General features: G+C 37.9%; 1 protein-coding gene across 1 annotated transcript in view; it reads left to right on the top strand.

Moving 5' to 3' along the window:
- Positions 1 to 19,053, top strand: part of Dennd4c (DENN domain containing 4C) — a 93,733-nt gene that overhangs the window by 50,605 nt on the left and 24,075 nt on the right. The window contains exons 17-23 of the mRNA XM_028773325.1: positions 2,875 to 3,081; positions 3,833 to 3,961; positions 4,893 to 5,037; positions 5,287 to 5,433; positions 10,677 to 10,796; positions 12,223 to 12,369; positions 16,948 to 18,104. Coding sequence (XP_028629158.1) covers positions 2,875 to 3,081; positions 3,833 to 3,961; positions 4,893 to 5,037; positions 5,287 to 5,433; positions 10,677 to 10,796; positions 12,223 to 12,369; positions 16,948 to 18,104 — 2,052 coding nt within the window. The remainder of the gene's footprint in view (positions 1 to 2,874; positions 3,082 to 3,832; positions 3,962 to 4,892; positions 5,038 to 5,286; positions 5,434 to 10,676; positions 10,797 to 12,222; positions 12,370 to 16,947; positions 18,105 to 19,053) is intronic.

Here is a 19,053-nt window from a genome sequence, read left to right as displayed (position 1 = left end):
AGATAGATAGATAGATAGATAGATAGATAGATAGATAGATAGATAGAGATATAGATATGTAACTTTATTGTGATAAGATTCATATACCACATAATTTATCCACTTAGAGTATTTATATAATTCAGTAGCTTGTCTTCCACTCTGGTACTTTTAATGTGTTTTCAGGACCGTGAAACCATCACCTCAGTTAATTTTAGAGATGAAAACTCTAGAAGAAAAATGCATATTTTTTTAAAAAAAGCTTCATAGCCTTTCTCCCATAACCCTCTGCAACCACTAATCTGTTTTCTGTCCCCATGGGTGCATTATTCTAGTCATTTCATAGAAGTAGGATAATGTAGTAGTAGTATTTTGTGATTATCTTTTCTAGCTTAGCATAGTCTTCAAGATCTACCCATCCTCTAGCATGCATTAGTACTTAATTTTGACTGAGTGGCATTCATATAGCAGCTCATCTGTTCATAGGCATGCAACAGTTCTTATTTTTGGCTACTGTAAAAAATGTTGGTATAAGCATTTGTGTGCAGTTGCCAAGTAGATGTGTGTTTTCATGTCTTTCCAGTATATCTAGGAATAGAGCTGTTATATTTATTATATGGTAATTCAATGTTTCTGTTTCTGAAGAAATGCTAAGCGTTTGTTCAGAATAGCTACATCGTTTTACATTTCTACTAACACTGTTTAAGGGTTCTGATATTACAATATCCTTTTCACTTATCATCTGCCTTTTTAAAATTACTGCCATCTGATGAATATGAAGTGATAGATACGTCACTGTAGCTTTGATTTGTATTTTCTTGTGTCTTATGTAAAAAACAGTATTACAAATACTACATCAAAGGAAGTTAACTCAGGGCAGCCTTGATAACTTATATTACTGCAGCATCTAATTTAGGAAGAAAGGAGTGTAAGCTATGCTGAGATGCATTAAAATAGCATCCTTTATACATTGATATTTTGGAGGTTCTTTAGAATAAAGTGAAATTGTGGCAATTCTTCTGCTTCAGCCTCCTGGGTATTTGGATTTCAGTTATCACATTGTCTAGCCTTGGACCAGTTATTTCTAAAGACTTACTCAGTGAGAGAATCTATGTAAACAATAAATTCAGAAGAGAGAAAATCTTGGCAGAAAATAACTTAGGGCATCTTAGTTGTTAGTAGAGTTTGGAATGAGAAAACACTTGTTTAAGATCAGAGGCAGCCTGGAGAAAGGGAGGTAGGTGCTGATGTGCAAGCCTGGTGACTTGAACTCATCCCCAGAGCTCGTCTAAATGTGGAAGGAATGATGCCACAAAGTTGTTTTCTGACCCCTGCACATGACCCATGGATACGTTGCAGGATATACAGCAGATTCAGTGTTTTTCAGGGTTGATAGATACTTTGCCATTTTGCTTAAGTATATAATACAAAATAGCAAAAGTATGTTTAGGACCAGTCCAGAAGTTACTGGAAATTCTATCCTAATCATAAGCCAAAAAAGTCGGTTAATGATTTTTTTTTTAATGAAACTCAAGTCAGCAGCCTATACAACATTTTAAAAAGTAAAACATTGTGATGATACAACACAGTCCAAATGTAAAACTAGATATAGCTCAGTAAGATGCTCAGTCTACAAGTATGTGGACCTGAGTTCTGGCCTCAGAATCCACATCAAAGAGCCTGGTGAGGTAGTGAACATTTGTACTCTCAGTACTGAGGAGGCAAAGACTCAAGAGGATCCCTTGGGCTTGCTGGTCAGCCAGCCTAATCTAACCAGAGGGGTCCAGGCCAACTCAAGCCTACCAAAAACAAAACAAAAAAACCCAGGGTGGATAAACACATGAGGGACACCTGAAATTGACCTCTGGTCTCTACGTACCTGTGCACACATACAAATATGAACACATGTCACACAAAAAATCCTTTTTTGATGTTTACATACTGAGGACTAGGGATAGGGAAATATTAAGCCTGTTTTCTCTTCTACAAGTAAGCCATTGTGTAAGAGCAAGGAACTGCACGTGTTGTAAAAACACTGGGTTCCTAACATTCATTTATATTGAATAACAGTAAAGGCATTTTCTGCAGTGTCTCTTGGCATTTGTGATGTGATTGGATGTCCAGTGCAAGTGTGTGGTGGAGCATAGTGAGCACTCACACACCCTGGAATCTTTTGAATTACTCTTTGGCCATTGTGTACTTGGAGCAGATGCAGAGATCCATGGCCAAACACTAGGTGGAGCCAGGGGAACCCCACAGAAGAGGGGGAGGAAGGATTGGGAGAGCCAGAGGAGTAGAGGACACCAGAAGAACGTGGCCCACAGAGTCAACTAAGCAGGACTCATAGGGGCCCACAGAGACTGAAGCAACAGTCAGGGAGCCTGTATTGGTTTGAGCTAGGACTAGGTTCCCTGCATAAACCTTATGGTTGTATAGCTTAGTGTTCTTGAGGGACTCCTTCTGGGTTGCCTTCTCCAGCTCTGATAGGAGGTTTTGTGTGGTCTTATTGTAACTTGTTAGTAAGTCTTGCTTGGTGGATATCTCTAGGAGGCCTGCTGTTTTGTTTGTTTGTTTGTTTGTGTGTTTTATGGAAATAGAGGAGGAGTGGATCTGGAAGAGAGGAGAGGTGGGGGAGGGGCTGAGAGGAGTAAAATGAGGGGAAACTGCAGTTGGGGTGTAATGTATGAGAAAAGAATAAAAGAAAAAGAAGTAACTGTACTAACAAAAAAAGAAGAAGCTGGGCTGTAAGCCAAAGTTCTTGGAACCATGTGACACAATTAAGACTATAAAATTCTTCATTTTTAAAGTCTAAGTTTTCATTAAAAAAATCCTTTTTATTTCTTCATTTACTATAATGAATTGTAATGAATACAGTGATATTTATTTTCTTTATAGGAGATAAAAACAGCTCATAAGTTGGCAAAGAGATGTTATACGAATCCACCACAATGGGCCAAGTATCTATTCAGCCATTGTTACAGTTTGTGGTTTATTTGTCTCCCAGCCTATGTTAGAGTTTCTCACCCTAAGGTCCGAGCACTCCAGCAGGCACATGATGTGCTTGTTAAGATGAGGAAGACAGATGTGGATCCACTAGATGAGGCAAGTACAAGACACAGATATTTTTTGCAGCTGTTGTTGTTGTTGTTGCTGCTGCTGCTGCTGCTGCTGCTGCTGCTGCAGTGCAGTGGATGAATCCAGGGCCTTGCTTGTGTTTGGCAGGTGAGCTGTATCCCTAGCTCATGCTGATGCATATTGTTTTGTAATTTTAAGTGTTTGGGGCTTAGTGACTCATGATTGTAACCCTAGCACTTTTTGAGGCTGAGACATATTGCCCCAAGTTTTAGGCTAGCACACTCTGACCCTACAGAGCAACAGCCTGTCTTAAACAGAATAAAAACAAAATAAAGTAAAAAACAAAAAGGAAAGTAGGCAAGTTAATTAAGCTCTTAGCTAAGTATACTGATTGGGGTGAACGGTATTTTGACCATGTTTGATTTTAGAAATGAGTTCTTTTTCACATTACGGAGAACAGTATCTTACATTATGGAAAACAATGATTTTCCTTATATAGATTTACTTTCTTAAACAGATGAGACGTGCATGAAATAATACTGTTGATTATTTCTGTTAGGTTGAATAGGGTTTATTGTTGTATTTTATTTATTTATTTTTTAGAGTATTTTGTAACTCATTCTAGTCTGGAAGTCACTATGTATAGCCTTGAATTCCTGATCCTCCTGCCTCTGCCTCCTCCTAACCACCCTGGTTAAGTAGAGTCTATTTTAAATCTTCGTAAGTCTCAACTAAACTAATACGCTAAGGACTAATGCTTTGTTGTTGTTCTTGTTAGGTGTGCTATCGAGTAGTAATGCAGCTTTGTGGACTTTGGGTTCATCCTGTTTTAGCAGTGAGAGTCTTATTCGAAATGAAAACTGCTAGAATAAAACCAAATGCTATTACATACGGCTATTATAATAAGGTGAGTTGGGTTCCTGCTAGGCAGGGCAGCATGTTTGTTAAAAATTTTATTATTTGTTAAACTTAAGTTAAAAGGAAGTTGTTCTATCTTCATTGACAGAATTGTATAGATTATACACAACATGTTTTGAAACGTGTTTATATTTTGGAGTGGCTTTGTCAAGCTAATCAACATATTCATTTACTAATTTTTGTGGTGAGAACACAAAATCTTACCAATTTTAAAAATAAATATGTTGTTATTAACTATAGTTGCCATGTTGAACAATAGATCTCTTAAATTTATTCCTCCTGTCTAACTGTAGACCAACAGCTCTTTACTGCTCCCTACTGCCTGCCCCTATTCCCTATGTGAATACTACTTCTAGTTCATTCACCTCTTGAATGCTATGTGAAAGGCAAGATCATGTGATCTACCTGTTCTACCTACCATAATATCTTCGAGGTTCCCTGGATTATTCTGGCAAGGTTTTTTTTTGTTTTGTTTTGTTTTTAAGCTAGTATTTCATTGTGTATATATGCTACATTCTCTGTATCCATTCATGGATATTTAGGTTGGTCCTCTTTCTCAACTCTTGTGAATAATGCTGTAGTGAACTTGGGAGTACAGATGCCTGGGTGAAATAGTGATTTCACAGGCTGTGGATAGGTATTCAGTAGCTTTTAGCTTTTAAGGACGTTTCATATTGTTTTCCATATGAGTTTACTAATTTATACTCCCATCAGTAGTGCAAAGTCCTCTTTTCTCCACATATTTGTCATATTTTTTTAACTTAAAATTTTTATTTTAAAATTTGTGTGATGGTCAGAAGACGATTTTCAGTTCTTTTCTTTAGCTTAGGGTTCTGGGGTATCAGGCACGTACAGAGAGGTTTTTTTACTCACTGAAGTAGTTCCTAGCCCTAAATAACTTTTATTTTTTAAACCTTCAGGTAGTTTTGGAGAGCCCATGGCCCAGCAGTACTCGCAGTGGCATTTTCTTGTGGACGAAAGTACGGAATGTTGTACATGGTTTGGCCCAGTTTAGGCAACCACTTAAAAAGACTGGGCAAAAATCACAGGTCTTTTCAATATCAGGTAATATATGTGATTGGAAAGATGTTTTAAGCCATAGGTTTATAGACATAAAGTTTTAATTATATGAAATAAACAAATTAGTTCTGTTTGATATTGTTATTTAAAAGTAAAGATAGATTACCTTATGTTTTTTTTTTTTCACAGAAATCTACAAATTGTTATGTAATTATAAATTAACTATGGGCCATTCATGTTTAGTTTCAGAAATATCATACATGAATTATTGAACTACATTGTCCTTATCTTTAGTTCCTCAGAATGCTGCATGTGGAAGTGATGGGGACACAGTGAGCCATGGTAGTGTGGATAGTTCTAACGATGCTAACAGTGGGGAGCACACAGCCTTCGTCAAAGACTTAATCAGCCTTGATTCCATTGATAATCACTCTAGCACAGGTACTAAAATATGTACTTTACTAACCTTTTCAGTTACCACCACTTAAATGTTTCTTTTTCAAAAAAAATTACATTTCCTGAATTTTCATAAAGGGAGTACTCTGAAAGTAGTGTACATCACTGAGAGGATTGTGCTTCTGCACTTCTCTTTACTTCCTGTAGTGTGAAATTAACTTTGGGGTGCAGTGCACAGTGTGCTAGCATGATATGTCTTTATATTTGTTCATCTTCAATTTATGAACATGTCTGAGACAGTTGTTAGGTCATGACCTAATGAACATGAACATTACTGACACAATTTATAAATCCTTTTTTCATTAAGTTGAAAATTTAACTTAGAACTTTCAAATCATGAATATCTGTAAAGGAAAGAAAATAAGTCATTTTGAAAAAGAATGTTTCCGTTTAAGATATCTGATTGTAAAAGCTGCTTATATGTATGTAGCCACAGACACAACCTGTGTCTTAAAGTCAGAGCCCACTGGCATTGAAAGCCCACTGGCAGGTGTATGTACCTCACATCCGCCCTGTGTGTTGTCTGGTGGCTGGTACCCAAGCTTCCCTTAAAGAGCTCACAGTCTAGTTCCTGTGCTTCCTCTGATGAACTTGTCTCAATGACTGAAGTTTCCTTTTCTCTGCTCTTTGTTGCTCTGCTTTTTACTCTGTGCTGTTTCTTGGTGCTGCATTTGTCCTGGGCTGTCAAGGTGTGGGGCAAACAGACTTTTGTGAACTGAAGCTATGGATACACGTGTGCTTTAATTCTGCCTTTGAATGTTAACCACTTCAGGTAATTTCCCATTTATTAGGTTAAAATTTGCTGACATTCAAGGGTGGGGGCAAGATACATGGTTGTATTTTAAGTATTGTAGTTTTAAGGAACAGTTTTCAGTTTCTTGGCTTTTTTTCTTTAGATAAGAATAATTGTACATAGGTTCTCAAAGATTTTCATGTGACAATTTATGACCAGTTTTCAAACATTTATTATTTTATTTAGAAATAAAATATGTTTTCTGCAATTACAATGTTAAGATTTGTTTGTAGTATCATTGCATGAAATGGTATCATGGGTATGAAAGAATCTTAATTGTTGAGGTACTCACTGCTTTCCAGAAGTCTGCTTATCTTTTGTGCCTAAAACTGCCTTGCTACAATTACAGGAGTGTATATAAATCACTAAGACAGCGTGAGCCTGTAGTTTGCCATCTTGTAGTAATTAGCCTTTTAAACCAACTATTTGTTACTTAAGAAGAAACTCTTGTGGGACTTTTATTTTTAAGATTTTATTTATGTGTATGGTTCTTTTGCTTATATGTTATGTGTGTACATCATGTGCATGTATGTTGAGGCGGTCAGAAGAGGGTGTTTATCTCTCCTGGGACTGGAAGTACACTGAGCTACCATGTGGATGCTGGGTCCTCCGCAAGAGCAGGAAGTGCTCCTAACCAACTGCTGACTCTCTCTCCTGACTCAGGACTTCTGTTTTAAACTACTTTGTTTCCTCAATTGATTTTTCTTGCTACGGTTTTTTTATATTAAAATTCTGTTTTGGTATTTTATTGTATTGTTGTATTTTATTATTTATACAAAATAATGTTTCCTATTTTCTTTCTTTTTTTTTTTTTAGTTTTTCGAGACAGGGTCTTTCTGTAACTCAGAAATCCGCCTGCCTCTGCCTCCGAAGTGCTGGGATTAAAGGCGTGTGCCACCACCGCCCAGCCGTTTCTTATTTTCATATGAATATAATGAATATATAAAGTCATCTAAAAATTAGCTTTATTTTTAAAGGTTAAGTAATTTTTATATAAATTTAGTTTATGAATGATACTGATAACAAAAGATACATCCTCATCTTTCTTCCTGAGTCTTCAAGTTTTGAAACTTATAAATGTAATTTACTATTTTACTATTCTAATAAGTGGTGTAACAATTTCAGTAGTTAGGATGGCACTTTTGAGAACTTTTTATAGGCTTTCAGCTTTGTTGTTTTAACTTTATTTTATGTATATGGGGTTTTCTGCATATTTGTCTGCATATCACATGTATGCCTGGTGCCCTCAGAGGCCTCAGATGGCATCAAATCCCCTGAGACTGGTTGGTTGTGAGAGGTCGTGTGGGTACTGGGAACTAAACCTCAGTCCTCTGGAAGAACAGCTAGTGCTCTTCCCTGCCAAGCTGACTCAGCAGCTCCCCTGAATTTCTGATGGTTAAACAGTAGATACTAAATCCCAGTGATTTTGTGTCCTTAGAGTGTTTAGTGGAGCTGTAGGACACTTGGGGACTTTGGCCTAGTGCTGATTGTGCTCATTTTCTTTATCTTGTGAAACCTTTCCACTTGGTGCCTAATACAGAGATCCTTCTCAGGGACTCCCGGATTAATCACCTTATCTCTTTCCTAGTCTGTGTTCAATTCATGGCACCGTATTTTAACATCTGACTTTCCGAGCAAGCCAACCAAAAGAACGAAACCAAAAAACTTTGGTCTGGGCGGGATGTGGGGGTAAGGTTAGAGTTGAAGGTATGGGGATGAGCAGTGTTCCATGACACTAGTGTGGAGGTCAGAAGACAATTGTGTGAGTCGGTACTGTCCTTCTACCAAGTGACTCCTAGGGTTGTCATCTCTGAAGTTAGTGATTCTAAATAGTAGTGATTAAGAAATCTAATAACTCAGTCCTCCTTAGTCACCTTTAACCTTTAAGATACATAGTTCTTTAGGATGTATTCATTTCTTTACTTATTTGTTGAGAGCACTATGTAGCTCTGGCTGGTTTGGAACTGAAGGAGATCTCTGTCTCTGCCTCTTGAGTGCTGGGATTAAAGGCTCATCAGCATTTCTTTGTTATGACTTTAGCCTTGTTGAGAGATTCAACTTGTTTATAGAATGTTCTTTAATTTGTGTATGTGTGTTTCCTTGCAGTTAGCTTAGGTTCTGTGTACCACATATGTGATGTATCCTCCTCAGATTGTTATAGACCTATCTGTGCTTGTAAGGGGTGTTAATTTTAGCACTGGATATCAGTGTGGTCTGGTTTCTCTGTATGTAAATCTTTTTTCTAGATCATAAGCTATCTTTAGGGGGCCTGGGGAACCTATAAGACTGTGTAGTGATACCCCGTTTTTCATCACACTTTTAAGAATTAGCATCCATTGATGAAGTTTGCCTGAACAGATCTTCCCTGTAGTGGGCACACAGTGGTGATTTCACTGCTGTATTTAGCAATGGCATTCTAATATAGCCAGGAAGTTCTTTTTTCTTCTCTGATAAAGTGTGAGTTTATGGGTTGCTGTATTAGTCAGTAGATTATAATGTATTAGTCTTTACCCATTCTCAGATTACCTTAGTGTGGACCTAGTCGATGCTCCTTTAAACTTGGTTATTAATACCTTTTAGATGTGTGGCTATGGTTCTTTTCTGGGAACAAACCCCAGTGACCTTACTTTTGTGCATTTCCTCCCTGAGCTTAGGAACAAGTTTTTTTGTTTTTGTTTTTCTTTTCTCCCAACAACCTCAGGGTTCATTTAATGAAGACTAGATTTTAGAAGTCCAAGTCTGGGTCTTGGCATGCCCACTGCTACACCAAGGTATTGACGGCCCTGCTTTTAGATTTTTAACAAACAAGATGAGAAACTAATTATCTGTAGTGTTGTAGAAATACCTCTAGTTCCGAATCAACTCCACAGAATTCTTTTTTTTTTTTAATCTTTCTTCAATCTTTTTTTTTTTTTCTGATTGGGAGCGTGGTAGAATGCTTGCCTAACGCACATGCTCTTACTTAGTTCCCAATATCATGCACACAAAACCTCTTATGTTTTCCTGTAGAAAAATCTTTGTCTCCTGATACCATTACAGGTAGTGTTTTTCTCAGTGTGAATAAAGTGGGCAGGGGGCGGGGACTGGATGTGATAAAGATACATCGTTTGCAAGTATGAATTTGCCAAAGAATAAATTTTAAAATGTCTAATATTTTTCAAATTCACTCCACCCCACCCCCACCTACCCATAGGAAACAGACCTACACACCTTTTATAGATTTGACATTCACTTCCATGCATAGAGTATGGATGGACTCCAAGTAATTTTCAAAGCTTAAACTCAGAGTCGGGTATGGTAACACACACATAGACCCCGTGTTTGGGAGGTTGGGGCAGGAGGATCAGGAGTTCAAGCAAGGCTAGCTCCAGATTGAATTTAAGGCTAACCTGGACTTCATAAGACATTGTTGCAAAAGAAACAGAGTTCCTACAAGGGATGGCATGATGGCTCACTGAGTGAAGAGATACTTGCTGCTAAGTCTTATGACCTGAGTTCAATCTTTGGGACCATGTGGTAGAAAAAAATCAATTTCCCAATCCTTGTTCTCTGATCTCCACCTATGTATGTGAAAGAAATGTAATTTTAAAATGTTTGGTTCAAAAGTTACATAGATGACCCCTTACCCTTCTTTGCCCTTACAGGCTTATGTTGTTTCATGTATAGTGTTTGTTGGCCATACCTATTTCTACTTGCATCAGTTTTAGCGAATATTCTAATTTTGTTGACTTAATTTTTTGAGTATGTAGAAATGTATTAAAAATAAAACAGCACAGTAAACCATACTTTAGGAAGTTTCCTCCTTTTTTCAAATCTCTTTCTCTACCCTTTGTAGGTAAACTGTTCTTATTATTTTCTAACAATAAAAATCTTGTTGTTGTCCCTACATTTCTTTTGTAAAAGTAGCAGGTACGTGGTTCAGTCCCTTTTTGTTTTTGTTTGTTTGTTTGTTTGTTTTTGGTTTTTTGAGACAGGGTTTCTCTATGTAGCCCTGGCTGTCTTGGAACTCACTCTGTAGACCAGGCTAGCCTCGAACTCTCGAACTCAGAAATCCGCCTGCCTCTGCCTCTCAAGTGCTGGGATTAAAGGTGTGAGCCACCTCTGCCCGGCTTCCCTTTTTGTTCTTACCAAAAATAAAAAAACAAAGACGGCAATATGCTATAGACTCTCTTCATAAGAGACTCAAAAATGCTTTGCCCAAATTACCTTTAACTTTTAGGTAAGGAGATTAAGGTTTGGTGCTTTCAAATGTAGAACAGCCTTCAGTCTGTTCTACTCTCCTCATTTTTGCTTATCATTGTTTTTGGAATGTGTCTTGTGAGAGTTAATTTTTTCTTTTTTATTGTATGGTTTTGATTGTATAGATCTGTGTTTTCTGTTTGTAACTGTATTGTAAACACATGAAAGTATTTATGAGCATGCATCTTTTAAACAGGCGGTCAGTCAGACCAGGGCTATGGGTCCAAGGATGAGCTCGTAAAGGAGGATGCAGACATTCACGCACCTGAAGAGCACATGCCACAAGACCTGATGACCACAGAACTGCACATTGAAGGTGAGTGCTGATGTTTGTGAGCTATGTGTACAAGAATGTTCAGATTGTTTTATTTTATGTAGTGATTACAGCAATAATTCTCAGGAATATAAGGCTGGTTTCATGTATTGACTGTAATAATCTTTATGGTTGAAATTTTAGCGACATTAGAAAGTTCATAGATCATCCTTTATTTTGTTTTTTTTTGTTTTTTTTTTTTGTTTTTGTTTTTTTTTTGTTTTTTTGGTTTTTCAAGACAGGGTTTTCTGTATAGCTGGAACTCACTTTGTAGACCAGTCTGGCCTCGAACTCAGAAATCCGCCTGCCTCCGCCTCCCAATTGCTGGGATTAAAGGCGTGCGCCAACACTGCCTGGCCATCCTTTATTTTGAAATAAACAAAAAGAGTGCCATCCATTGGCAAAGTTACATGGATAATTTTTTGATAAAACTAGGACTAAACTTTGTCTTATTTTAATCTTGAACTCCAGTTCCTCCTTACTCTCTCTTTAAGAGTCCTGGGACAACAGGCATATGCCAGTCATCAAGCCTACCAAGAAGACCAAACTTGGGTCTGTCAAATTGATACTTATTCTTCTCACCTCACAACTTTGAACCTGAGGATTGTTCCCAGGGTCATAGAAGACAAACAATTTACATCTCCAGGCCCTGAGGTTCCTTTAATTTTTAAAAGGGCTTTTTATTAGAACTTTTTTTTTGGGTGTTTCTAAGTACATAGTTTGCATGGTAGGTTAAAAATAAATAAAAATGGTTTTCCTGGGTTTTTTTTGTTTTTGTTTTTTTATTTTTTTTATTTTTATTTTTTTTACAAAACTCATTGAGGTAGAGAGCATCTGTTGTAATCCTCTTATGGATCTGTAAGGAGTATTTTGGTTTATGGCAATATATTTTTCCTGTTCTCTTACTCAAATGTTTCTTTTCCTTGATTATAATACCTTATGCTCTAGAGTTATAAATAAGCTGTTTGACAATGGGAGAAATAGAAGTCAAGGCCAAAAGTTTAATTGACTCACTGAGAAATGCTCGGTCCAGATTGTTGAATGCTAGAATAAAACACTGTTAATTGGGGCTGGAAAGATAGCTCAGAAGTCGAGAGCACTGACTGCTCTTCCAGAGGTCCTGAGTTCAATTCCCAACAACCACTGGTGGCTCACAACCATCTGTAACAAGATCCTGTGCCTTCTTCTGGCTTGTAGGCATACGTGCAGACAGAACTCTGTATACATAATAAATAAATCTAAGAAAAAAGCCCAATTAGTCAGTATTCTTGGTATTTATGGCATACGGTAAACCAGCTACAGTAAGTCAGTGAGTAATCATACATACATCTCTACCTGATGAAAAACTATATCCATATGTAAAAATCTCTGCTTTCTGATCATTATTGTTAAAAGTTAGAATGATAGCATCCAAATATTTTTTTTTCAGAGGAGTGTGATATATCTGCCATTGTCTCAAAACACTTGCAACTTACTCCTGAACCTCAGAGTCCAACTGAGCCTCCTACATGGGGCAGCAGTATTGTGAAAGTTCCCTCTGGCTTATTTGACACCAACAATAGGACAAGTAGTACTGGTAAGTAGAACATGACCTCTGCCTCCTTTGGGGACACTCTGACCTGTAGTCAAGCTGACCTTGACCTCGGCGTTTTTTCCACCATGCTCAGTTAGAGTATCTTTAATGATATTATTTCTCTTGACTTATTACAATGAGCATGCTAGCAAGCCATGATTTTGTCTGAATTCTATAAGTAGGCTAAAGTAAAGTTAAAGTTTGTAACTTAAAGGAACAGTTCAAGAGCCTTGCATAGTGGCACATACAAAAAAAAAGTAATATGGAATAATTAAAAGCAGATGTGAGGAAATGTATAAGTTATATGAAAATACCTTATCATTTTATGTAAGGGAATTGAGTGTTGGTGTGTTTTGGGAGTCACCTGATAAAACTTACGGAAGGATGGGTATGAGGTGTGTTTGTTAACTTGGTGTGCTTTTCTTGCTCTAGTATCTTATCTATTTGGTCATTCCTTTTCATGAGAGATAACAGGGTCTCCTGTGCTTGTCAAGAACAGAGGCAGTGATGATAAGACCCCAGCACTGAGGAGGCAGAGACAGGTAGATCTCTGAATTTGAGGCCAGCGTGGTCTACATAGTACAGCCAGATCTATACAGATGTCATTTGAGATGTCTCAAATGAATGAGTGAATGAATGAATGAATGAATGAATGAACAAATAAACAAGTGGGATTGAGGCTAAGACAGAGTCTTCGTGTAGAACCTAGGCTGGTCTTGAACTTGCAGTGATCCTTTAGCTTTCACCCTTGCCCAGTGATTACAGACATGCAGCGCTACGACTTGAGAGAATGTATCTTGTCTTAGAAGATTTATTCAATAAAGAAGGAAGAGGCAGTAATGGGGCTTTTGGTATTGTGTCAGTCAGTTTTATTTTAAATTGAAAATAAGCTGTGCAGATAAGCTGGGACTACAATGAGAGCCTAAATGATCACAAAGACCTGTTTCTTACATATTGAGAAAGGTGTCAAAGCAGGCATAACTATAGAGTGGAAATAGATTACCTGCAGTCCCCAAAAGCCTTTTTAAAAGTTGTCTCTCAGAGGGTCTGGGAGATGGCTCAGTGGATAAAGGCCCTAACTGTTAAGTGTGACAACCTGAGTTCAATCCCTGAGACCCACAAGGTGGAAGAGAAGACCTGATTCCTACAAGTTTTCCTTTGATGAGTGTGTCCCTGACCACACACAGCAAAAATAAATGCTTAAAATGTTTTGTTTTGTTTTAAAAAAAAAACATTTTTTTGAATCTTACAAAGAACAAATTGAATATAAATTATTTTTAAAAGAAAAAGTTTACAAACATATAAAACACACAGTCAATAATTAGACCAGTTTGAAAGATTAAAAGTATATTGTATGAAAAGCAACTTTTTCATTTAAATTTTCTAGATCATTATACTCTTAAAAAACAAATAAGCAAACAAAACAGAAACAAAAAAACAAACTAAAGCTAACATAGTGGCACACATCCTTTAATCTCAGCACTTGGCAGGCAGATCTCTGATTTTAGGGTCAGCCTAGTCTACATAATATGTTCCAGGATAGACAGAGTTCCGGGTAAGACCCTGTCTGGAAACATCATCCCATCACCAATTCCCCCCCCACACCCCCTCCCCAAAATAAGAACATCAACCAGTTGTGGTAGTGCACACTTTTAAAACCAGCACCTAGGAGACAGAGATAGGTGGATATCTGTGAGTTCAAGACAAGGCAAGACTACATAATGAGACCCTCTCCTCCCACACACCCCCAAGAAAATGCAGGTAAAGGTGCTTGCTGCTATGACTTCAACTCCAGTTCAGCTTTCTGGATCCATGTTGTGGAAAGAGAGAGCCAGCTCCTGCAGGCTGTCTTCTAATACCACATGTGCACTGTGGCTGGCACATTTAAATGCATATATGAGCTACCGTGCACTCCAATAAATAAAGTAGTAAGAAAAACAAATTCAGATGTGAATGGATGATATTTTAGGTGAGCAGCTGTGAGTGAAGAGACTACAGATTGCGGCTTATATATGACGGCAGAAATGTACAAGACTGGAATTGCCACACGATGAGTTTGACTGAGGGTCCTCTTAGATTGCAGATTACCTGCTTCTCTTTGTGTCCTTGGGTTGTAAAGACCTGGATGTGGTAGAACATGTTTGTAATCCTAAAACTTGGGAGACAGGTAGGATGAGAGCTAAAGCACAGGTCTCTGGATTTTCCTTTGTAAGGACCTTAATCTATTCATAAGAGTACTACTGTTATGCCCTAATTGTCTCCTGTATTCAGATTTTAGATTTAAGTCTATATTTTTCCAGGTTTTAGGTATGAGTTTGTTTGTTTGTTTGTTTGTTTTTTGGTTTGTTTGTTTGTTTGAGATAGTTGCACTGTGTAGCTAGCTAGCTTAGGATTCCTTATATAGCTCAGACTAACCTTGAACTCAAGATCCTCCTGCTTTGCTTCCGTGGTGTTAAATTTTTAAACTTTATTTCATTCATTATTATTGAGTGGGTTGAATGTGCCGTAGTGCATGCATGGAGGTTAAAGGACAACTTTGTGGGGTTGATTCTCTCCTTCACCTTTGTATAGGATTTGAGGATTGCACTTAGGTTGTCAGACTTGTGTGGCAAGTGCTTCCACCTGCTAAGCCATCTCAACAGCCCTCTGGGTATTAGAGATAGAGCCTTGAACTTGCTGTGTATCACAGAAGATATACTAGAATTCCTGATCCTCCTGCCTCAGCCACTTATGTGCTGGTTGCTAAATTTAAAGTCTAAAATTACAGACATACAACCATGTTAGACTTAAATGCTAAATTGTAGTAACATGGAACTGGAGAGATGCTCTGCCATTTAGAGCACTGACTTTAGTTGCAGGGCATCTCTTTGGACATCCTGAGGTACCAGGCACACATGTCGTACGTACATACATACATATCATGCATATAAAACACCCATATGCATAGAATAAGTTTGTTTATATGTGTGTGTACATATATGTGTATATACATATAAATATACACTTATGTGTATATATGCAAATATATACATACATATACATGTAGTTCATTTAAATAGAGGAATGGAAACAAATTGTATGGTAACAAAGAGTTAAAAAAAAAACTTGCTTTCTGGAGATATGGCTCAGTGGCTAAGAGCATTTGCTGTTCTTGGCAGAGAGAATCTGGTTTCAGTTTCTAGCGCCTACATGGTGTGGCTTAAGACTGTAATTCCTCAGCCGGGCGGTGGTGGCTCACGCCTTTAATCCCAGCACTTGGGAGGCAGAGACAGGCGGATTTCTGAGTTCAAGGCCAGCCTGGTCTACAGAGTGAGTTCCAGGACAGCCAGAACTACACAGAGAAACCCTGTCTCGAAAAACCAAAAAAAAGAAAAAAAAAGACTGTAATTCCTCAACCATCCAGAACTTCAGTTCCAGGAGATCCAAGACCGTCTTCTGGCCTTCATGGGTAGTGCATACAAGTTTTGCACTTAAATAGACATAGGCAGAATATTAATTCATACTCATAAAATGAACCTAACAAAGTTTTTGATTAAAACAAAAAAAAGAAAGAAAGACCCAGCAGGGCTGTGGTGGTGCATGAGTTTAACTCTAGTACTCAGGAAGCAGAGGAAGATGGATCTCTGTGAGTTCTAGGCCAGCCTGGTCTATAGAATTAGTTCTAAGACAGCCAGAGCCACACAGTGAAACCCTGTCTCAAGAAACAAAAACAAACAAACAAAAAGACCACTTGTTTTCCTAAAGCAATTTTTGGGTCTTCAGACTTTGCGCATGTTTTTGTTTACCTGATCTAATGGTTCAGTCTGTTTTAGTTGCCATTGTTTTTATAGCACCTTATATAGTTAATAACTAGCATTCACATATTTGTTGAAAGATCAAATATAAAATTCTTTCGGGATTTCATCAGCCATCTAGGATTTTTCTGTTTTTTACCCTGAAGCAATTCTTTTACTTTGGTATAGTAATGCTTTGGCTGTAACAAATGTGTACTTTCTCCATAATTACCAACTTGTTTTGTATAGAGTATGTCTCCTCCCCACCCCTCTATGTGCGGAGTTATTAAACCCAAATCTTTTTTTCTATTTTTTATGCTGAGTAAGTGCTTTACCACTTAGCTATGTCCCAGCTCCCTGGCAAGTGTTTGAAGAATTGGATATATGAAAGGTCAAATTAAAAGAGAATTTTTCTTTTTGAGTCTGCTATTTAACTCAGAGTATTTTTCCTAAATTGACTCTTAAAATATAAGAAGCATAGTTATATGTTGACAAAGGTAAGCAGTGCAGGCATATTCAGCATAGACTTCATGCTGTGTTTTCATGTACATGATATGCACAGAGGAGGAGGGTAGATGTTACCTTTAAGAGGCAGGCTTAGATAGACTTGGGCTGTACTTTTTCTGCATACACTTTTATGTAGCTTCTAAATGAAAACCAGGCATGTTAATTGCTATAACCCTTGGGAGATGCTGCTTCTATACCCTCCAGATTCTCTGTAGTCTTGCTCTTGGCATAATCAGAATAATCACTTTGCTACTTTGAAAAATAGTGATGTTTCACTTTACTGTATTGCTGCCCTCTTTAGGTAGTACTTCAAATGTGCTATTTTCTACTCAAGCTCTAGTGGAGGACACAGTCTTCGGTGAGGTTACTAATTTCAAGAAGAATGGTGATAGAGGAGAAAAAAGACAGAAGCATTTCCCAGAGAGGAGCTGTAGCTTTAGTTCTGAAAGTCGAGCAGGGATGCTGCTTAAGAAGAGCAGTTTGGATCTGAATTCGAGTGAAATGGCCATCATGATGGGAGCAGATGCCAAGATCCTCACAGCAGCACTGACGTGTCCTAAGACTTCTCCACTTCATGTCTCAAGAACTCAGAGCTTTGAGAACGTTAACTGTCATCAAGCTGACAGTAGGACTCGTGTGACGGAAGGCATCTGGGATTCTGAGCACAGATCATCTCCTGTGCTAGAGATGCTGGAGGAAAGCCAGGAGTTCCTGGAACCTGTGGTTGGTGATAATGTGACAGAGATTGCAGTAGAGATGACATGTAACAGTCTACAAAGTAACAGTAACCAGTCCAGAGACACAAAAGCAGGATCCCAAGATACAGTGAATAAGAGGAGCAGTTCCTATGCTACTGGGAAAGCCATCGAGAGAGAAGATGTTGAAACTGGACTAGATCCTTTGTCTCTTTTAGCCACTGAATGTGTAGAAAAAACTTCTGATTCCGAAGATAAGTTATTTTCTCCAGTAATTTCACGTAATCTGGCTGATGAAATTGAAAGTTACATGAACCTAAAAAGTCCACTAGGTAGTAAATCTTCTAGTATGGAATTGCATGGAGAGGGGAACCAAGAGCCTGGCTCTCCTGCTGTGTTTGCTCACCCTTTAAAAAGGAGATCCAGTCTACCTTCAGACCATGGTCCACCAGCACAAGACAGTACTGAGATTGAGAAGAGCTCCCCTGCAGTGTCCAGGTCTAAAACTTTGACCGGGCGTTTCAAGCCACAAACTCCTTACCGCACTTACAAAGACCGGTCCACTTCCATATCAGCATTAGTGCGTTCTTCACCAAATAGCTCTCTGGGCTCTGTAGTAAATTCTCTATCGGGGCTAAAGTTGGACAATATACTCTCAGGGCCCAAGATAGATGTCCTAAAATCTGGTATGAAACAAGCAGCAACAGTAGCCAGTAAGATGTGGGTGGCTGTAGCATCTGCCTACAGCTACTCAGATGACGAGGTAAGAATATTGTATTGTGTAGTCTGTCTGATGTAGGAGTGCTTGTAGTGCTTTAATGTATATGTTTGTGTTCGTATAATCTAGAAGTTTCTGCTAAGGGTAGTTTCATATTTTAAAAACTTTATACATTTTCTGTTTTATAAAGTGACTTAAAATAAATGATATAAAAATACATTTTCAGAATTGACAGGCCTGGTGGCACTCACCTATAATCTCAGCACTTGGGAGGTAAAGGCATGAAGATCAGGAGCTCAAAGTCATCCTTCTTTATGTAGTAAGTTTGAGGCCAGTCTGGACTACATGAGATCCTGTCTTACAAAGGAAAAATAGGCTAGAGAGATGGCCCAGTGGTTAAGGGCACTGGCTGCTCTTCCAAAGGACCTGGGTTCAATTCCTGGTACCACGTGGCTGCTCACAACTATCTGTTACTCCAGTTCCAGAGGATCTTATACCATCTTCTGACATGTACTGTAAACAGATAGTACAGACATATATCCCATGCACATAAAATAAAAAAGTAAATTTAAATTTAAATGAACAAATAAAAATAACATTAGAATCACTTTATAATTCTATACATAAGTCTATAATTAAAACTTTTGAAAGCACTGATAGTGTTTAAATTATAACAACATCATTGTTATATATGCATAACATTTTACTTTCTCCTCTGGGGTTTTAGAGATGGGAAGAGAACTGCAGACCATGCAGACTCGAGGCTTATTCTCTTCCTTCCTCAGCCTCTTCAGCATTGGTTTTGCTTGTGTTTACCACCCCACTTTCCATGGGCACTTTCATTTTTACATAGCTTTTTGCCTGTGTTTGCTGCCTTACTCTACTTGAAATCTCCCTGCAGCTTAAAATATTGTGAGTAGACTAAATCATTAGATTTTTCTTTTTGTGAAAATACAAATAAAAAAACTACTTATAGAAATAAGGTTGTAATTTC

Source organism: Grammomys surdaster, unplaced genomic scaffold (genome assembly GCF_004785775.1).
Source record: "Grammomys surdaster isolate TR1022 unplaced genomic scaffold, NIH_TR_1.0 225, whole genome shotgun sequence".
Lineage (NCBI taxonomy): Eukaryota > Metazoa > Chordata > Mammalia > Rodentia > Muridae > Grammomys > Grammomys surdaster.
The sequence above is the reverse complement of the archived record's forward strand: the minus strand, read 5'-3'. Positions and strand labels throughout refer to the sequence as shown.